Below are 18,568 nucleotides of genomic sequence, written 5' to 3'. Positions count from 1 at the left end.
TATAATCCCAATTGCTGATGGCCATTGAATAAGTACCTCATTACTCCGTACTGAGAGTCCTTCGTACGGATAGATTGGCCAAGTCAGGATATCACAAGCATATCTGCGCTCCGAAGCATCATCTAAATACTTGTATTCAGTGCTGAGACTTAACCTCGCTACCTTTCCACCGCTTTACCGAAGACTTGCCAGCATCGCAAGCTTAATTACGTTCATTCCGTCCGCCCACAGTCCACACAGGTACGTACAAGTTCCATCCGTCCCTCTCGACACTTTTTTTCCCTTCCCCGGCACGAATCGTGAAACCGGAGGTGACCACCACGCCACTTTGTCTGGTTTCCACAAACAACATGTCCTCACCGCTCAAATCTTCCTCCCACTCTCTTTCGTCTCAATCTAATAACGCCGCTTCTCGTCTCTCTCAGGTCAATCAACATACCATGGGTTCTACGGGAGAATCGGCTGCTGCGGTCACTCGCTTCAGCGACAATGTGGTGCCACAGGCTCCAGAAGACCCGTTGTTTGGTCTGATGGCAGCATACCGCAGAGATACATATGAAAAGAAGGTTGACTTGGGCATCGGCGCATACAGAGACAACAATGCAAAACCATGGGTCTTGCCAGTTGTGAAGAAGGTGGGTGGTCACTCCGCCAGCAACGTTCAAGGAATGCACCAAGACTAATCAAGACATGGCAATGGACACAGGCCGATGAGATTCTTCGAAATGACCCCAATCTGAACCACGAATACCTCCCGATCGCCGGTCTTGCAGACTTTACATCGGCGGCGCAAAAGTTGATCCTTGGATCAGACAGCCCTGCCATCAAAGAAGGACGGGTATGCGCAGCAGCCTCCCTCACACCCACTTTGTGTGATACTCCCAACTGGTCCGTTCGAATGCTAATCAGTCTTTCACACACACACACAGGTATGCTCACTGCAAACCATCTCTGGCACCGGAGCCGTCCATCTAGGTGGTCTGTTCCTTTCGAAATTCCTCCAGTCACCGACGATCTACGTGTCGAACCCGACATGGGCCAACCACAATCAAATTTTCACAAACGTCCACCTCCCCATCAAACAATACCCATACTTCTCCGCAAAGACAAAGATGCTCGACCTAGACGGTATGCTCAGTACGCTGAAAGCGGCGGACAAGGGCAGCATCGTGCTCCTGCACGCCTGCGCACACAACCCTACCGGTGTGGACCCGACGCAAGAGCAGTGGAAACAGGTGGCGCAGGTGTGCCGTGAGCGTTCGCTCTTCCCCTTCTTCGACTGTGCCTACCAAGGCTTTGCCTCGGGCAACCTGGCCAAGGACAACTGGGCGATCCGACACTTTGTGGAACAAGGGTTTGAGTTGGTCATCGCCCAGTCGTTTGCCAAAAACTTTGGTCTCTACGGTGAGCGTGCCGGTGCGTTCCACTTTGTTGCCGCGCCGAGCGCCAAAGCGCAGGACATCACCAAGCGCGTGTCGAGTCAGCTGGCCATCCTACAACGGAGTGAAATCAGCAACCCCCCTGCCTACGGTGCACGAATCGCCAGCACGGTCCTCAACGACGCTGGACTTTTCGGCCAGTGGGAGGACGATCTGCGGACCATGTCTGGACGGATCATCGAGATGCGAAAGAGCCTGAAGGCGGAACTGGACAGACTCGGCACACCCGGTAACTGGGATCACATCACGAGTCAGATCGGCATGTTCAGCTTCACGGGTCTCAGCGAACCGCAGGTTCTGGCGATCCGCGAAAAGTGGCACGTCTACATGACCAAGAATGGAAGAATCAGTATGGCGGGTCTCAACACCGGCAATGTCAAGTACTTTGCAGAGGCGTTGGATGATGTAGTGAGGAATGTGAAATGAGTCGGTCTCCGTACTCGTACGGGAGGTGTGGGAAACAGAGAGGGAAGAAGGGTGTATATGAATACAAACACACTGGGCGGGGGATGAGGACGAGAGATGATGACCTACATTCAGTCGGGCTTATCATGGATGAATTTTTCTTTCCTCTCTTCGATACGAGCTATCTGGGGGTATGTGCCCGATAGGTATTCGGGGGTGCAGATTCATTGGCGTCCTTCGTTTTCTTCTGCCATGTAGAGATATCAAAAAGAGCAAAAGATGGGTTCTTGGTAGGCCCGTGACTTGGGCTATCAAATCTGCATTGGACCACACAATATCTCACCTTGCTACTCTGACATGATTGTTTTTTCTAGTCCCATTCATCCCCCATCCGCAGAACAGGGGATGGTCGTCGGCCGTCACCGTATCACTATTCAATATCTCTCCATTCAAGGGCGATGGAGAACAGTGTCTTTGTCTTTTGGACTTGTCCCTGAAGTACTTCACCCTCGAGGGGTTTCTCTACTGATACGAGATGGGGAAAAAAAGAGGCCCAAGCCGAGGATCGAACACGGAGTAGTGGTCATTGAGAGAACAGGAACAAACAACCTCAAGGGCCACTCCATAACATTCTGTAGGTGGTCTCTGCAAGCGCAAGAAAGAAAAAAAAAGAAAAAAGAGAATTCACCGAGACCGGCAAAAACTAACCACACCCGGAGGGGAAACCCTCCTTCGGAGTCAGAAAACCTCCTTCGAGCCACTTCAAGATGCGTCCTCTGAACCAGGTCCCAGGCCCCAGGTTCTAAGGATTCGGACCCCGAGTTCCCCTTCAGGAGTTGAAGGGGAGACAGGACTCTCCAGAATTTTTTTGGTATCAAACAGACTGCTCCTCAGAAGGATCGACCCTCCACGGTTCAACTCGACGACCTGAGTCCGTGCCACTGGGACACGGAGGCCGAAGAATGACCCTGTATGGGTGAGGCCCCTGAGAAGTCTGCCGTTGGAGGCAAAAATCGAGGTATCAAAAACAAATAGGGACCGAATTATTTTCGCGCGCGCGCGAGGGCGGTGATGGAAAAGGTGAAGGATCAATTAGGTAGGCAGTCCTCGCGGACGCGTAGTGATAATTTCTGAGGCGGTGACCAAGGCGATGGATGGTCCAAAGAAGCCTTGTCACCTACTCAGTATCGACCATACAACACAGCTTCGCCAAGATCCCGAATTCTTCGCCTCATGCGACTTCCCTCATGGTCTTGTGCCATTTGACAAAGGTGAAACATCACCGAGTTGCGCCACCTCGACTTGACAACCAGCCACGGGAAGAATCCTTGGCCATGCTGAAGCCAAAATGTTTCTTTTCGAGCAAGTCGTCCTTTCGTCATGAGTCGCGTTTTCCAGCGTAGGCTAGGAGACCCCCGAGCAGGAGATACCCGTTGTTTGGAAGAGCGTGATGTGAGTCAACGTCCCCTCCCTTGCTTGACTGTCTTTGCAGGTGACAAACCTATGGCCACCCGAGTGCGATCTCGCGCAAGACCGAAGCTCAAGACATTGTCGTACCAAGATGAAAAGTCAAGGTCGAAGCACTCAATCCCTCAAATGCTGATCATATACCATCGCCCACGCCGTCACACCTTCTCCTTGACCATCTAAACTTGGCCATCCCTCAGGATCAATCTTTCCCTTCCCAATGGTGATCTTCTCGACGACGCGAAAACCGAAATGTTCATATATTTTCGCGGCCTGGGGAGTAGTAGCCTCAAGCCAAGCAGGAACGTTCTCATCTTTGGCTCGATTCAAGAAAGGAGTCATGACGGCATTTATGCTACCCTCAACCTTGGAGACGGATTTATTTCGAGCCAGGAACGATAAATGATAAAATGGTCGGAGTTGTACTTCGGTCCCCTTATCTGAGTCCGATGTCGAGTTAGATTCCGAGTCTGTCGACGGACTCGAGTTCGAAGGTAGCGCAAGACATCTGGCCTTTGCAGCTCTGACTTTCCCTCGCCATTCAGTGAGAAGGGCTCCTGGGTCAGCTTTCGAGTCGATGAATGCCTTGCCTTGAAATTGTGGCGGCTCCCATAACGCTACGGCGGACCAGCTCCCTGCCTGGACCAGTTCAGCACCAGACGAAGCGCTGTCAAGGATCCCTGCGGCGAAATGTCTACGTCGACGTTCCTTGTCGATCAGTGCTGAAGGATAGGGTGGCGGCGTCTTATCGTTGTCCACTATGAACGATGTTGTGAGTGCGGTGGCTGCAAAGGAATCGGTGATGATGTCGATGAAGTGGTCCAAGTCATCCTTGGAGTCGGATGGTATGAATTTGTAAGGTTGTGGCTGTGAGGACATTGAGGATGACATGGCTGATTCTCCTGATTCGACGCTATCAATCACGCTTGGTATAAAGGGCTGGTTACAAGGAGAGACTCGGTAGAAATGGTGGTAAGAAAAGGTCTTGAGGAATACTTGGATGTTTTGTGAAGATTGAAGAGTCAAAAAGGGGTTTAGTCTAGGGATGGAATAGGGCGCATGTGGTAAGGCGGAGCGGAAATAATGAAAGTAATGAAAACAATCTCGATGGTGGCACGGATTCCGAGGGTAAGCGAAGAATGGGACTCATGTGATGGAAGCAATGTCACGCTGCTGAGAAAATATGGGGTAACAGAAATATCAAACATGCGTCATGCGCAGCTTGAGGTTACGAATGGAAATCATTTCTGCATTTCTGATGTTTCTTGGTGGTCTGGATGATGGTGTTTGTATCAGAAAAAGGTGAGTTGGAATGGAATGGACTCGATGTTTAGAAGAAACAAAAGAAGAGAGAGAGAAGAGCAGCAGTAACAAAGGAAGGCGGGGGGAAGCGAGATAAGGATAACGACGGATAAACGATAACGCTGCTCCGGAATAGAGATTGAAAGCACCGGATGGATCGGAACATTAACCACCTATATTAGAGGGTTTTGCACGCTTTGGCCTCGGCATCCGTCGACTTCCTCCTTTGGTTTGACCAGGTACTCCGTCCACACACCATACGAATATAAGACTTACAATCCATCCATCTCCAAGCTGAACGGCAATCAAATACGTCGCGAGGTGAACACACCGGGCTTTGTCAGGTCTCGAGCCCATTGCGCACTGTAGATATGCAATCCCTCGAAAAGAAGCATCTCCATTGGCTCACCACACATCGTCCAACCGGACTAAATGTCCCAACCAAGAAGGTCCATGGAGACATTTCGTTCATCAAGGTATAGATGCTCAATGACCAGCATTCACGTATATGTATATATATATATATACATGACCCTGATCCTCTCCAATTGGATATGCAAGTTGAATTAACTACCCAGCTGAGGAGCGAAAACCGAGCCCCATAATGTCCAGCACGCGTGTCGTCAACAACAATCATGATCCCGTCTCTGAGATACACGAGGTCATGGTCCAACGACTCTCAATCAAGTCCATATCAACTGATTTGAACATCTCAGTCCCTGCTGCCTTTTACCATTCACACTCCATATATCAATTAGAAAAGAGAGCTATCTTCTCCAGACGATGGTTCCTCGTCTCTCACAAGGCTCGATATCGCAACACGGGTGACTTTGTACAATATGAGATGGCAGGGTTCAATTTCGTGGTGGTCAAGAACAAAGAAGGGGATTTAGTCGGCTTCCACAACATATGCAGGTGTGTGATCCCGTATAGCAGCAATGTGAAACGGCAATCTACAGCCATGAAGAAAAACTCCCCATTCCTGACCCAACAACCCCCCCAACTATCTAGACATCGAGCGTTTCCTGTCGTTCGAGAACCACAAGGCACGGCTCGCATCTTTTCGTGCAAGTATCACGGATGGTCCTACGACTTGAACGGTAAATTGACCAAAGCACCCCGGTTCACGCCAGAGTCAGTGCCGACCTTTGATCCATCTGCCATCCACCTCTTCCCGGTCCATGTCCACGTCGACCGCAACGGTTTTGTGTACGTCAATCTCGACGCGAATCCCGACCCCGCCATCTCCTGGGGGTCTCAGTATGGGGATCTCGATCGACAACAAGTCCTCTTGAACTCCGGCATCGATTGGGACAAGGTCGAGTATGACTTTACGTGGACCAATGACGGAGCCTTTAATTGGAAGGTGATGCAAGACAATTACAACGAGGTATGTGGGTGTGTGTGTGGGTGTGTGTTGGTATAAGAAACGATCTCCCCCCTACTCTCATGGGTCTTGAAATCGCAAGTATACTGATATGGAAACCTGCAAGTGCTACCACTGTCTGACCGCGCACCCGGACGTGGCAAAGACCACCGACCTCGACACCTACCACGTCTCCCCCGGCCAGGACCAACACACCTACATATCCCACTTTAGCGAACCCAAAGCTTCGGTGTTGAGTAGCAACAAGTTCGACTCGTCACGTTTCGCCGGTCGTTCTCAAACCCACGTTTTCCCGGCCGGCCACTTCTCGCCCAACCCGGGGACGGGATTCATGCACCTGATGCGTTCGGTGCCGACCTCCCCCACGACCACCCGACAAGAGTACGACGTTTACAAACTCGACACGCCACGTTCGACCCCCGAGTCTTACGAACGCATGGTCAAGTTTTACAGGAAGGTCGTCGACGAGGATCTGGAGTTGTGCGAACGGGTGCAGGAGAACCTCGAACGAGGAGTGTTCGAGACGGGGACGCTGCACCCTTTCCACGAAGAAGGCGTGCACGCTTTCCAGAAGATGGTTCTGGGCGTGCTCGACGAACACGTCGAGCTAGAGAAAACCATCGGAAAAGAATTATGGGCCGCAAAGCCGACCACTCCTCGACGAGGAACCGGAGGTGTCGACGATGATCACGGAGTCAATGGCCAGCAAAATCCGTGCATGGCTTTGCTGAAAGATGTGGAGTGGTAGATAGATTTGTGTTCCCCCCGAAAAAGAACAGAATCTTACGGGTTCATTCGTATGAGGACACCAAGTATGTGGGTTCAATATACTCTCAAATGTGCACTCGATATCTGTATCTTGCCGAAACGTGTCCTCCAATAACAAGTCACATCACGCCTCGTCTTGACGATACAACGGTTGAAGCTCTTCTACACTGGTCGCACCGCTTCGACCAGAAAGCAATCCCCTCTCGACGTCATCATGGAAGTCCTCCTCATCTTGCATATTGTCCTCATCCGACTCCTGAATTCCGTTCTTCGCAATAGAAAGCCGTTTGGGTACAAGCATGCCGCCCTTGAATCTTTTGTTTTGTATGTCATGCACCACTTCTCGAACTCTTTCGTAGCCTGGGATCCACCTTCTCAGCACCCAGGCCAAAAAGACAGTACTGACAATAAAGACGCCGACGCCAACGATCTTGAAGACTTCAGAAGGAGCATTGCCGACCGTGCGGTCCAACTCTTCACTGAGACCAAGGGAATTGCCTTGCTTGTCGAGTGCGACCACACGCACAAACGTTGGCATGTCATTGGTGATTTCAATGTGCGACTCGAAGCCTTTTTTCTGCACCGAAACCAAGTCGACATGAATTCCCTGTCCCTCACGTCCTTGAAGTAGCCACCGGCTCACCTCGGTGGCGCCGTTCCAGCTAACATACACCTTGCCCTCTCGGGGCCGCAGATAGACGTCCGGCTGAGTCGCGGGCTTCCCGACCCAGGACGAAGTGCGGGACGCACGGTAGTTCTTCACCCAGCCAAGCTTCCAGGTTATGGAAGGTGCAATATGAACGTCGCACAGCACCGATCCGTCCGAGTCGAATTCGGTGAAAGCCGGTACATATCCCCATCCGACCACGGCATGACCAGAATCTGGAAGCAGCTGTACAGACCCCTGGCTGCCGACTAGTATCTTGCTGGGGTGGACATACTCGCCCACCAGTGTTGCCGTCATCTTTTCAAGGTCGAGTTGGACTTGGATCCCACGACTATACTCAGCATTGTCCGACTTTGAGTCATATTTCCCATTGTCGAAGATGGTCAATGTGTTGTTCTCATGAATCCTTGCGTGATGCTGGAATTTGAAGTCAGTAGCCTTGCCGTCCGATGTGTCCCTGAACTGATTCCGTTTGCCACCAAGGACCCAGAGGATGTCGCCGGCGGGTCCAATGCACGTAATGGAATGCATGTAACGTGAGGAGACATAGTAGTTTCCCTGTGAATCCTTGTCGATGCTATTGATGTGGAAGAAATCCCATGCTGACTTTCGCTCCCTCCCGATGGCCCTGTCATCCCTATCCGACGAGTCTGGCCGTCTCGCGAATGTATCCATTATGTCATAGTGCTCGGAAGCACGCCACTCGAATATCAAGACCCCGGTCTCAACATCGATTTCTTGAAATATACTGTCGTATACCCAGCCCGGTGATGCGATCCCAAAAGGTGTCAAGTCGGCGGTCGTGGCATGGTAGCTGGTCACCAGTGCTGTTCCGTTGTCTGTGAACTCAAACTCGTGCAGGTCTCCTTCAAGATCATTTGCTGGGGTGACTGTCTTGTAGACCTGATAGCTCGGATCAAGCATGATATATCTTCCAGTGCCGAACGTCCCAGAATCTACCCCAGTCCAGAAGGTCAAATACTGTTCACCTCTGTACGACTGCACCTTTACATCCAACGCCTGCCCATATGTGTCCTCCATCCAAACCAACTCGCCTTCTGCATCAAAGATCATTGGTCCAGGTTGTGAGACCATTCGGCCACGGGGTCCTAACACTGTATAACTATCATCGCATCGACTATCCCACCTAGCATAGTTCAGAAGCGGTGGTTGAAGTTCGGATGAGTGGTAAGACTGTCTCGGGGAAGGGCCATATATGCCCCAGTCGTACAGTGTCGATGATAGTCTGCCGTTTTTGGGTGAAAATGCTTGAACGTCGGCTGGAAGAATACAAAAGAGCAAGGATGAAACACTTAAAAACAATCCATGTCCCGACCTCATTGCGCTCTCGGACTCGGTGATCGGATGGTATTATGATATGCCGATCTAGGTAGAGGTGAGCTTCTGAAGCGAGAGTTTGTACTTGCGCAAAAGTACCGCAGTTGGTTCATATGTGAGATAGCGGCATGCTTGATAGTTTTTTTGCATTTTAAGTCTTGTTGAGGCAAGACCTGCTTTGGATCAAGCATATATAAACGACTAGCCAGAGTACGGCTGAAGCAGCACATCCTCGCAACAACGCCACGCTGGAACCGTAATTTTCCAATATTCTACCGGTAAACGACTCATCCAGGGACAAGTCAACCAGGTGGGTAGTGTGGGGGACCACCACGAGGCGGGCATGGACCAAGGCATTGTTGATATCTGTAATGGAGATCTATGGATAATACGAGACGAACTCGTATACGAATACTCCTCGAGATTTGCTGCCCGACTCGCAAGGCTTTCCGGGTCGGGAATGCTTGATAGTTGGACGTCTGCAATCAGCGATATGAACAATGATGTAAGGGATAAAGATACGTGTTGTTCTAAGCGTAATTTACTGGTGTACTCGTACTCTTGCGTGATGCCGTGAACAGGATGTTTGGACCGGGGATCTCTCGTCTGGCTAGTCGCGTGCGATGTTTCCTGAGGCAGTGCAGAGAGTATCATTGCAAGGCCACCGGCGGAGTTTGTATCCACTTGACCAACTTCGTCAAGCGACCCTGAACTCGTAGTACTCTTGGCATAGCCACAGGAATTCGTCGCAACATGTACTTCATGCAGCCATCCAGGAGAATGCGTCAGGCTGGATGGCAGATCAGTTTCCATCTCATGGCGGAATTCGAGATTCTGCGCACATGTTGTTTATGAATTAAGCATTCAAGTGACGTCGCTGGGCACAAAGATGTTTGAGTGACATGTTGGTGATGCCGGCGGGTAAATATGACGACGATCAAAGTGCACGTTGGTGCGGATTTCCTCCTGGTAGCATTTCCCGGATAGCGGCACATGTCTTGATATCCCTTGGAGCTGCATACACTTTACTATTGTTCGGTACGTTTTCAGTACCAGTCATGTCCTGCTTCGCCGCGCTTCTCCTTGCTTGGATTCATCGACACAATCTTCTGACCGGGAATTTGGTCCACAGTGAATTGCGACTCGAAAACCCCTGATATTGCTCTCCTTCCCAGGGCCGTAAATGAATCAAAGGTACCCTCTCCATTACAAGCTGACCATTCAGGACTCTGCGGCGAAGATCCATCGCCCAGATCGCACCATCGAGTGACAACGATGGCATACTTGAAGAGCTTGCGCGGGTCGCTTTTATCTTCCTGCATCCTTAATTCGATGAGATATTCAGACGGACATTCTGGACATCTACGCATTGGTCGACATTCCGGACAAAGTGTGATCAGGGGGTTTTGAGGGTGTAAATGAAGCTTGACCTTTTCTGCAACGCCCACCACTCCTCCGCTATCCGGAGGCTTCGGAATATGGCTGAGGGCGCATTTAACGGCTGGCATGAGATTACCGTCTCTCCAGTGCGCACAAACAGAAAAGTATGGGTTGAAATTATCGTTGTGAGAGTAGAGAAGCTTCCTTAGGCCTGCCGGGGGAAGTGCAGGTGTAGCGAACGATGAACTGATGACGCGCACCAATAGGTGATTGTTCACGACAACAAAACGTGTCTGATGCGTCCATCCTCCATCTCGGTCTGTGTATCTGCGCGCCAACGAGTCTATCGCAACGCCGTGATCTGCGGAGTACTTGTGCGCTCTCAGCACAAGCTGTAAGAATGGAAATGGTAATGTGCGGCCGACCGTCAATCGGTTTCGAGAAATGCGTTTCTCTAGATTGAATGCGTTGGGACAATTAAATAAAGGATTTGCAATGTTGGTCGGTCGCAACGTTTCGTTTCCCTTTTGACTCCTAACGTGGTAAATGGCACATGAAAAACACAGAAGGTGGTCAGGGAGATCTTTGTCAAGACGACCGAGGAAATCGGTTTTGGCATGGAAATTGTCGCCATTATTCAGAGCAGTCCAGACGGAAGTACCGATCAGATTGCAAAAGGCCTTGCAAGACAGAGCCAGACTTGCAGCATCAGCGAGTGGCAGGGATTCCACTATTTGTTTCCATACGTATGAAGGAAGTCTTGATAAGAATCTTGACCCCGGCACCGAGGGTATATTTCGAAATAGCAGTTCAGTCCTCTCTGCAAGGGACTCGTCGGACTCTCGATGAGCCAGGCTATGCAGCAGGTCTGTGTGATCTTTGCGTTCACCAGTTTGCTCGTCCCTTTCCCATTCATCTGCGACGGAAATTGCTGGGAATGAAGCGTTTCGCGTCTGTCGAGACTGTTTGATGCTGTTCTTGGTTGCATTTGCCGCAGAGCTGTGGGCAGGCACTGCTGGGGAAGATTTTTTGCGCAGTTTGTTGGTAGATTTCAGTTTTACTGGGACTTTGAGCTCTTCGACTGATAGGTCTGAGATTGAATTTGCCTTTGAACCAGAACGACTGCTGTCATTTTTGGTCTTGAATGGGTTTAGAAACCCAAAAGATTTCTTCCTGGGAGCGACTTCTGCCATCTGGATTCGAAAGTTTCAACACAGAGGGTAGCTGATTCTGCTCAAGTTTCGCTGTGGCAAATTTGACACATCTGTTGAGTGCTTCAGCTCCTTCCAGAAGCACTTTCTTGCTATTTAATAACCATTGACGTTTTGTGGAAAGCCGCGGATCACGCAGGATGTGTATCACATTTGACACTCGTTGAACATGATTCGATTGGACAAAGGATTCTTCCGGAGAATTACAGACAAGTCGAAAGAGGTGATGACTGATGCATCGCGAGATGTTAATGCAATGTCAACATCCGCGTCGAGCCGCTGGAAAGAGTCTTTTGCCCAAGTCAAAGGCTTACATAATCCATACATCGCTTCCCAAGCAGCCTGAAACATTCAGCGATATTGACATACTCAGTCTTGGACATGAAACCCCCCCAGAATGGGCGGACTGGTGTCATCAGAGACTGGGCTAATGAATTGAGAACGCTCTCTCATACAGCAAGGTCAGGAAGTTCCTGGTACTGTAGGTGGCGGGATTCGTTGAATGGGAAGCCATAGTCAAAACCATCTAGAATCGAATATAATATGAACAACATACACGGTATAAGAAATAGACTGTATTTATCCTACTAGGAAGAGCCCATTTTGATAGAGACGCCGTCATAGACGCCACCGAGTGCTTAAGAAAGACAAGCTCGTATACTCCGAATTTGTCAACAATCATCATCGACGCTTCTCGAAAACTGCGCGTCACATCTGTGCCTGATCTGATTGTCAAGATGGCGGAACACAACTCCAGACCTTCAATGATCTGCCTTCTTCCTTTTCTACATACTCGAATACTATGGCCTTGTCACCCGATGGCCTGAAATGGTCGACCCAACTAGAGGTTGCGCCCTCGAACCGAAGGCTGGTGGGAGACAAGATCACTTTGCCGCAGTCAGCTCTTGAAGCCCTTCTCGCAGCTGCGCCTGTCGTCTCAGTTCAGGGCTCCTCTAGAAATCTAACCTCGACCTTCGATCCTTTCAATCCCTATACCTTCGCTGCCGAGCGCCATGCCCGCGCCGCTGTCGAAGACCGTCAACAGCAATTACCGCACCCTCTGACTTTCCGCCTCGTGAACCCCCTCAATGGACGAGCAGTGTACGCTGGAATCAGAGAGTTCTCAGCCATAGAAGGCACTGTAGGCTTAAGCAGTGGCTTGAGAGAAGCACTCGGTTTATCCAACGATTCGTCGTCTCGAACGTCGCGAGAAAGCACACCTGGCGGGGATGTAGCCATGTCAAATGCACAGGACCCTGCCAAAGAAAAAGGACAGACGGTCGCAATACATGCGAAGAGTCTGCCAAAAGGAACATATGTCAAGCTGAGGCCTCTTGAGGCTGGCTACGATCCTGAGGATTGGAAGTCTTTGTTGGAACGATATCTACGAGACAACTACACAACTCTAACCAGCGGCGAACTCCTTGTTGTCCCAGGTGCACGTCACGAGAGATTTCGCTTCTTAGTGGACAAGTTCGAGCCTGAAGGAGATGGAATTTGCATTGTGGACACAGACCTTGAGGTGGACATTGAGCCGTTGAATGAAGACCAGGCCAAGGAGACACTGAGCAAGCAACTCGCTAGGAAGAGGCGCCAACAGGAGTTGCCAGAAGGTTCTTCTTCTGGGGGTGGTTTACTTCTGGATACAGAAGTCCATGGCAAAGTGCTATCTGGGGAGTACGTCGATTATGAGTTGAAGACTTGGGACCGAAGCCAGGATTTGGAGGTGGTTCTGCAGGCATCTGATGAGAATAGCAACTTGGATCTTGTGGTCAGTCCGTTTTCTGCGCGACAAAGATCAAAACCACGACAAGATGAATTTGTTTTCGGCGAGCTCAGTGGACGACCAACAAAGCGAATTAAGCTCTCCCATACCAATGTCGATCTCGAAGTGGCCGAATCTCTCAGTGTGGCCGTCTACGCGTGGCACGATCCGGGTTCAGACACAGCAGATGAGAACAAGCCTATCCCGTACACTCTTAAGCTTTCGATCTCCACCTCAGAAGACGGTTCGAGCAATGATGCTTCCCAAGAGCTTTCTGATGATGAGGTGATATGCAAGAACTGTCGCCAGATTGTACCCAAACGCACACTTCCTCTTCATGAGGCATTCTGTTATCGAAATAACATCTTATGCCCAAAATGCTCTGATGTATTTCTCAAGAACTCGGATACGTGGAAAAATCATTGGCACTGTCCTCATGACGATGACCACGGAAACGACCCAACTTCTCATCACAAGCATGACTCCATCTTCCATCCCAAGGAGCCTTTGCGGTGTGCCAGCTGTGACTTCGAAGCATTCGACCTCCCTATCTTGGCCCACCACCGCACGACGACATGTCCTGGAAAAGAAATCTTGTGCCAGTTCTGTCATCTTGTGGTCCCCCAACAAGGCCCTGACGACCCGTCTTTCACCGACCCAGAAGTCCTGTTGTCTGGACTTACTCCGCATGAGCTCGCGGACGGCGCACGAACCACGGAATGTCACCTTTGTAATAAGATTGTTCGATTGCGGGACATGAAGACACATCTTCGGTTGCACGACCGAGAACGGTTTTCCCGTCCTCGGCCTCGACTTTGTTCCAACCAGATCTGTGGTCGGATTATCAGACCTGAAGACGAAGCGAGGACACAGAAGGAACAGCTCGGTTTATGTAACGAATGTTTTGGCCCTCTCTATGTGACGTCTTACGACCCCGAAGGTAAGATGTTGAGACGGAGGATTGAACGTCGATTGTTGCAGCAGCTGATTGGAGGCTGTGGCAAGTCTTGGTGCCGCAATAGCGAGTGGTGCAAGACCGGACACACGAATGTTACTGGCGTTACCAACGCGATCTCGGCCAAGGACGGTCTGCCTATGCTCAAACCGATAATGGATCAGCTCGCCCAAGGGGTTACCTCTGGGCTGGTCTTTTGCGTCGACGAGGGCAGTCAAAGTCGGCGGAGTTTGGGAGCGATGATGGCCTGCGAAGGCGAATACGAGGTTGAATGGTGTGTCAAGGCTTTGGAAGAGGAGCGCAACGATGTGGCCAAGGCTAGAGATTGGTTGAAAGACCGCGCCCCAAAGTTGGGTGAAGTTGTGTCGTCTTCTTAGTATTGATAATGATACCCATCAAGGACGTCTTTAGAAGAGATATGCGGAGTAATAGAATAATGAAGTATCTGACAAGTTTTATCTGTTCTATATGGCTTAGATCCGGAAAGTTGTACTGTGCTTCTTCCGGCGATCACAAAATCATCTTGAAAATTCCCACCCACCCTTGCCCACATGGAACTTTTCTATTCCAGTTCAACAGTATGATTAGCCATTGACTTTTTCTTGTCGTCCGTCGACTCATTGTAGGATGTTGACAATTCTTGAATGGTCGTACTGTCGGCATCTAATTCTTGAAACTTGCTCCTCGTGGTTGATGTTGGAGAACCCAAACCGGCATTGGTGGACTTGTGATCATCCGGTCCTTTTTCCAAAAAGATTGTACTCGTACTTGTATCAGTTTGTTGCTTCGCTGACACGACAGCTGTAGCGGCCCTTCTTCTCCGACGCACGACAAAGAAGGCAACCAGTCCGATGATACCGACAATCGCAACGGCCATGATTGCCATTCCGACCTTGAACCCGACCGTGTCGGTGGTATTTTTGTTGGCCGCTACTCCAGTAGAGTCATCGTCGTCACCACAGGTCCCAAATTCCTCCTGGCACCCGGTTCCGCAATAGGTACTGTTGCCACCGCAGAATCCGTTCTGGCTACAACAATTGCCGAACTCACTTCCTAGGCATATTTGATCGCCGGGGTCGGACGAGCCCCCACATCGACCGTCGACGCTGATGAGACCCGAGTTGGGAGTGCAAGACCCGTATGCCGTCTGGCATCCTCCTCCGCAATAGGTGGCGTTGGAACCACAAAAGCCGTGAGTCGAGCAACAGTTACCGAAAGTAGAACCCAAACATGTGAGGACGGTGTCGTCAGACTGTACACCACAGTTGCCTGTCGTTGAGACCGTTGTTGACTTTGCTTCTACCGTCGCAGTAATGATCCCGGTGGTTGCTAATAAACCCAGACCGAAGGATAATAATAGCATTATTGACGATGATGATGAGGATATGTATACTCCGTATATATCTACACGCCGTATACCTCCGTGATAATTCACCCTGTCATCAGTCACACTCAACAACCATTAGAGATCGATGGAATTGCCATCTTTTATCGAAAGTTTTGCGCCTGTCGGGGGTTTGGCGTGGAATTAATTATGGGCTGACTGTTGATGGAGTCGTTGCAAAGAAATAAAAAAAGAGATCAGGCGTCCCAGCCTAGGGGCTTCATAGCTTGAGACAACGGTCACATCGCTCCTTGGAAGTCAGAAGGTTGATTTGTTTCGCGTATTAGTTCAATGCTCAAAAAACTCCAGTAGTGTCCAGAAACGCCTCTTTTGCTGTACTCCGTATCAACAGCCAAGATGGACGGTTCGATTTCATAGTTCGGCCCGGCTTGTATCATGTAGCCAGGGTCCGTTTACTCAGCAGTCATCGTCTGGCTGTGTTCGCCTGCAGTGCTGTTGGGAGCTTAGTACTCTACTGTACGGAGTAACAGGGTCAATATTCTGAGTAGTGTCGACGTCTCAGTAACCGCAGTTCCCTCTGCAACAAAAGTCGTCGTGCGGCTAAATGTGAAGCCTTTACATTATTTTATCGATGCCTATATGATTCCCTCATTCGGCTGACTAATCCAACACTGCTCTACTCTCTTCTGCTATGATCGACCTCGCCCACTCGCCCCTTCTCTCCAGACAGCCCTGACCTGAGCTTGCAGGAGAGTGTTCTCCCCGAATTGTTGACGTCCGTCGTGTCGTGGGATGGCTCAACCAGATTGTGCTAACCAGAGTATCACGTCTGCATAAAAAGGCAAGCAGCGCCAGGTGGTACTAGCAACGAGAAAACGATCAACCCACAAATAATCGACCAGCCAGTTGCTATATACTTCAAGCCGTTATCTGAATATAAGCGAGTGCCATCATACTTGACTTGGATTTCTGCTGGCTGGCAAAGACTGAGATCTGGCTATCCTGTCTAAGCCTCGAATCACCCTCCGCATCTCGTCCTCCTCCAGGCTGGGGTGTATGGAGCAGATTCTAAGCACCAGAGCACCCTTCAGCCGGGTCGTCAGAGGGGCAGCCAGGTTCTCCTCGATTGCCGTCCGAGAGATCCTCTGGTTCACTGCATCTAGATCCGCCGGTTCAGACTCCTGGGTGGGTCGATACCGGAAGCAAAGAATGCCCAACTGCGCAGGAGACGACACCTCCCAGTCGGGGAGATCTCCCAGCGCCTGTTCCGCAACTTCAGCCAGCCGAATGCCGTGTTCGATGTCTCGTTCGATCTTGTCCAACCCTTCCAGCTGCAAGGAGAACCACAACTTCATGGCTCGCGCGGGCCGGGTCAGCTCGATGCCGTAGTTCCAGAAGTTGGGAAGCGTCTCTTCAGTCTCCATCGCATCTTGCACATACTCGGCGCTCACGCTGAAACTGCTGGTTAGAGTCTTGCGATCACGAACCAGGACCATGCCACATCCGTATGTCTGGAACAGCCATTTGTGGGCGTCCCACGAGAGACTGTCACACCGCTCGAGCCCTTCAAAAAGTGACCGCCGTGATCTGGACAACAGTGCCGACGCTCCATATGCCCCGTCCACGTGAAGCCACAGACCCTCCTTGTCGGCGAGGTCCGCAAGCTTTGTCAGCGGATCGATGGCTCCCGTGTTGGTGGTACCACAGCTGCCGACCACCAGGAAAGGGATCTTATTACTTTTACGATCCTCTGCAATGGCATTTTGCAACTCGCCCACGTCGAGGCGGAAGGACGAATCGCAGGCGACCCTCCGGATCTGGTTGTCGTGGAAGCCCAACACCTTCAGCCCCTTCGCGACACTTGAATGCGTCTGTTGAGAAAGATAGATGACCGCCAATGGTCTATCCTCGAAACGTGGTAGCTTCTGATCTCGTGCGACCGTCAATGCCGTCAAGTTCGCCATGGATCCGCCACTCACAAAACATCCGCCGGCGGTGGGAGAAGGGAATCCCACAATGTCACTCGCCATCCACTTGAGCAATTGCATTTCCACGGCGCTGGGGCCGGAAGACTGCATCCAGCTCCCGGCGTGGGTGTTGTAGGCCGAGTTCAAGATCTCGCCCAGCCATGAGGCGTCGCTCGCGGGGGACGGGATGAATCCGAAGAAGCGCGGATGGTCCATTCTCACACGGTGCTTGAAAACGACACGGGCAGCGTCCAAAAGTGTGTCGATGTCCACCGGTGAGCGGCCAGGTATCGCAAGATCCTCGCGGATTTGTGTAGTCACATCCGCATCTGAAATATCCATTATCGACCCCCTCGAGGAATCTGTCTTCCCGCGCTCCTCCAAACATTGATCGAGAATCCGGAAAGCCAGGTCGCGTGGACTGCGTGTTGTACTGCCGCCAGCCATTTTGTCGACCGCACCGCCTTCATGCACCGAGGATTGCGAGATGTTATAGTCATTAAAATGCGCCCGAATATCTTGATGAAAAAAAAAGCGGGCTCTATCGACAGCGTACCACCATCCCCATTACCGGACGGATGCAAAATCTTAGGTACCTTGGGGTGGAAGCGGAACAAGGCACCTGCTTGGCTGACATGGAGCATAACGCTCACCGTGGTTTGTCATCCCGAGCGGCCAAGTGCGTCCCCATGATTATCATATATCTCCAAAATCCAAGGTCACCGAGTGATCTAAATATTGAGTATCGAGCATCGGGTGCTGAACGACTATGAGCTTTGTTTGTTCCGGTGCTTATTGTTTTTAAAGATATGATGAGTATAGATGGTCTATAAAACATACCATTCCTCAAACATGAAACCCAACATCATAGCACCTTTTCCCAGACGTACTGCACTCGGACAAAGGTATATTATGACCAGTGACCACTATTACTCCGTATTTGGTGTCAAGATAATGCGCCAACTCTTTAAGTCACGCCTTAGAGTCGTGAATGACAAGCTAACGGCGTTGCATCCGAGAGGTTTTCCAAAGTCGATTTGTTAATCTTCTGATTGGACCTTGGGACATCGTTGGATGGGTTGATATTGAAGAAATTGGTAGGCTTCAGCGACAGCATCATCTTTTCTGTCGGCATGACGGGGAAATCTGCGAGAAATGTCAGTCTTTTGGGT

General features: G+C 50.6%; 7 protein-coding genes across 8 annotated transcripts; 3 read left to right on the top strand and 4 right to left on the bottom strand.

Annotated features, from left to right (window-relative positions):
• Nucleotides 1-21: 21 nt before the first annotated feature.
• Nucleotides 22-2,181, top strand: PV06_01355. Of its 2 annotated transcripts, XM_016401954.1 has the most exons (4): nt 22-240; nt 426-635; nt 707-838; nt 930-2,181. In XM_016401954.1, exons 2-4 carry the CDS (start codon nt 441-443, stop codon nt 1,863-1,865), a joined length of 1,263 nt encoding a protein of 420 aa, XP_016269007.1. In that variant the 5' UTR covers nt 22-240; nt 426-440; the 3' UTR covers nt 1,866-2,181. The 2 variants fall into 2 exon arrangements, with proteins under 2 accessions (XP_016269007.1, XP_016269006.1); XM_016401953.1 differs by having other exon boundaries at nt 22-635.
• Nucleotides 2,107-4,363, bottom strand: PV06_01354 (uncharacterized protein). Its single transcript, XM_016401952.1, has one exon. It carries the CDS (start codon nt 4,200-4,202, stop codon nt 3,429-3,431), a length of 774 nt encoding a protein of 257 aa, XP_016269005.1. The 5' UTR covers nt 4,203-4,363; the 3' UTR covers nt 2,107-3,428.
• Nucleotides 4,364-4,833: 470 nt separating this feature from the next.
• Nucleotides 4,834-6,878, top strand: PV06_01353 (uncharacterized protein). The gene is made up of 3 exons (XM_016401951.1): nt 4,834-5,528; nt 5,625-6,003; nt 6,107-6,878. The coding sequence occupies exons 1-3, from the start codon at nt 5,218-5,220 to the stop codon at nt 6,746-6,748; spliced, it is 1,332 nt and encodes a 443-aa protein (XP_016269004.1). The 5' UTR covers nt 4,834-5,217; the 3' UTR covers nt 6,749-6,878.
• A 14-nt stretch (nt 6,879-6,892) lies between these two features.
• Nucleotides 6,893-8,776, bottom strand: PV06_01352 (uncharacterized protein; the record flags this gene model as incomplete). The annotated part of the gene is made up of 1 exon (XM_016401950.1): nt 6,893-8,776. One exon carries the CDS (start codon nt 8,774-8,776, stop codon nt 6,893-6,895), a length of 1,884 nt encoding a protein of 627 aa, XP_016269003.1.
• Nucleotides 8,777-9,819: 1,043 nt separating this feature from the next.
• On the bottom strand, nt 9,820-11,346 carry PV06_01351 (uncharacterized protein; the record flags this gene model as incomplete). The annotated part of the gene is made up of 1 exon (XM_016401949.1): nt 9,820-11,346. One exon carries the CDS (start codon nt 11,344-11,346, stop codon nt 9,820-9,822), a length of 1,527 nt encoding a protein of 508 aa, XP_016269002.1.
• A 680-nt stretch (nt 11,347-12,026) lies between these two features.
• Nucleotides 12,027-14,537, top strand: PV06_01350 (uncharacterized protein). Its single transcript, XM_016401948.1, has one exon. The coding sequence runs from the start codon at nt 12,167-12,169 to the stop codon at nt 14,459-14,461; it is 2,295 nt and encodes a 764-aa protein (XP_016269001.1). The 5' UTR covers nt 12,027-12,166; the 3' UTR covers nt 14,462-14,537.
• Nucleotides 14,538-14,630: 93 nt separating this feature from the next.
• Nucleotides 14,631-15,984, bottom strand: PV06_01349 (uncharacterized protein). Its single transcript, XM_016401947.1, has one exon. It carries the CDS (start codon nt 15,445-15,447, stop codon nt 14,647-14,649), a length of 801 nt encoding a protein of 266 aa, XP_016269000.1. The 5' UTR covers nt 15,448-15,984; the 3' UTR covers nt 14,631-14,646.
• Between the last annotated feature and the right edge of the window lie 2,584 nt (nt 15,985-18,568).

Source organism: Exophiala oligosperma (genome assembly GCF_000835515.1).
Source record: "Exophiala oligosperma strain CBS 72588 unplaced genomic scaffold supercont1.1, whole genome shotgun sequence".
NCBI classification, from domain to species: domain Eukaryota; kingdom Fungi; phylum Ascomycota; class Eurotiomycetes; order Chaetothyriales; family Herpotrichiellaceae; genus Exophiala; species Exophiala oligosperma.
Note: the sequence above shows the minus strand (reverse complement) of the source record. Positions and strands in the feature narration are given on the sequence as shown.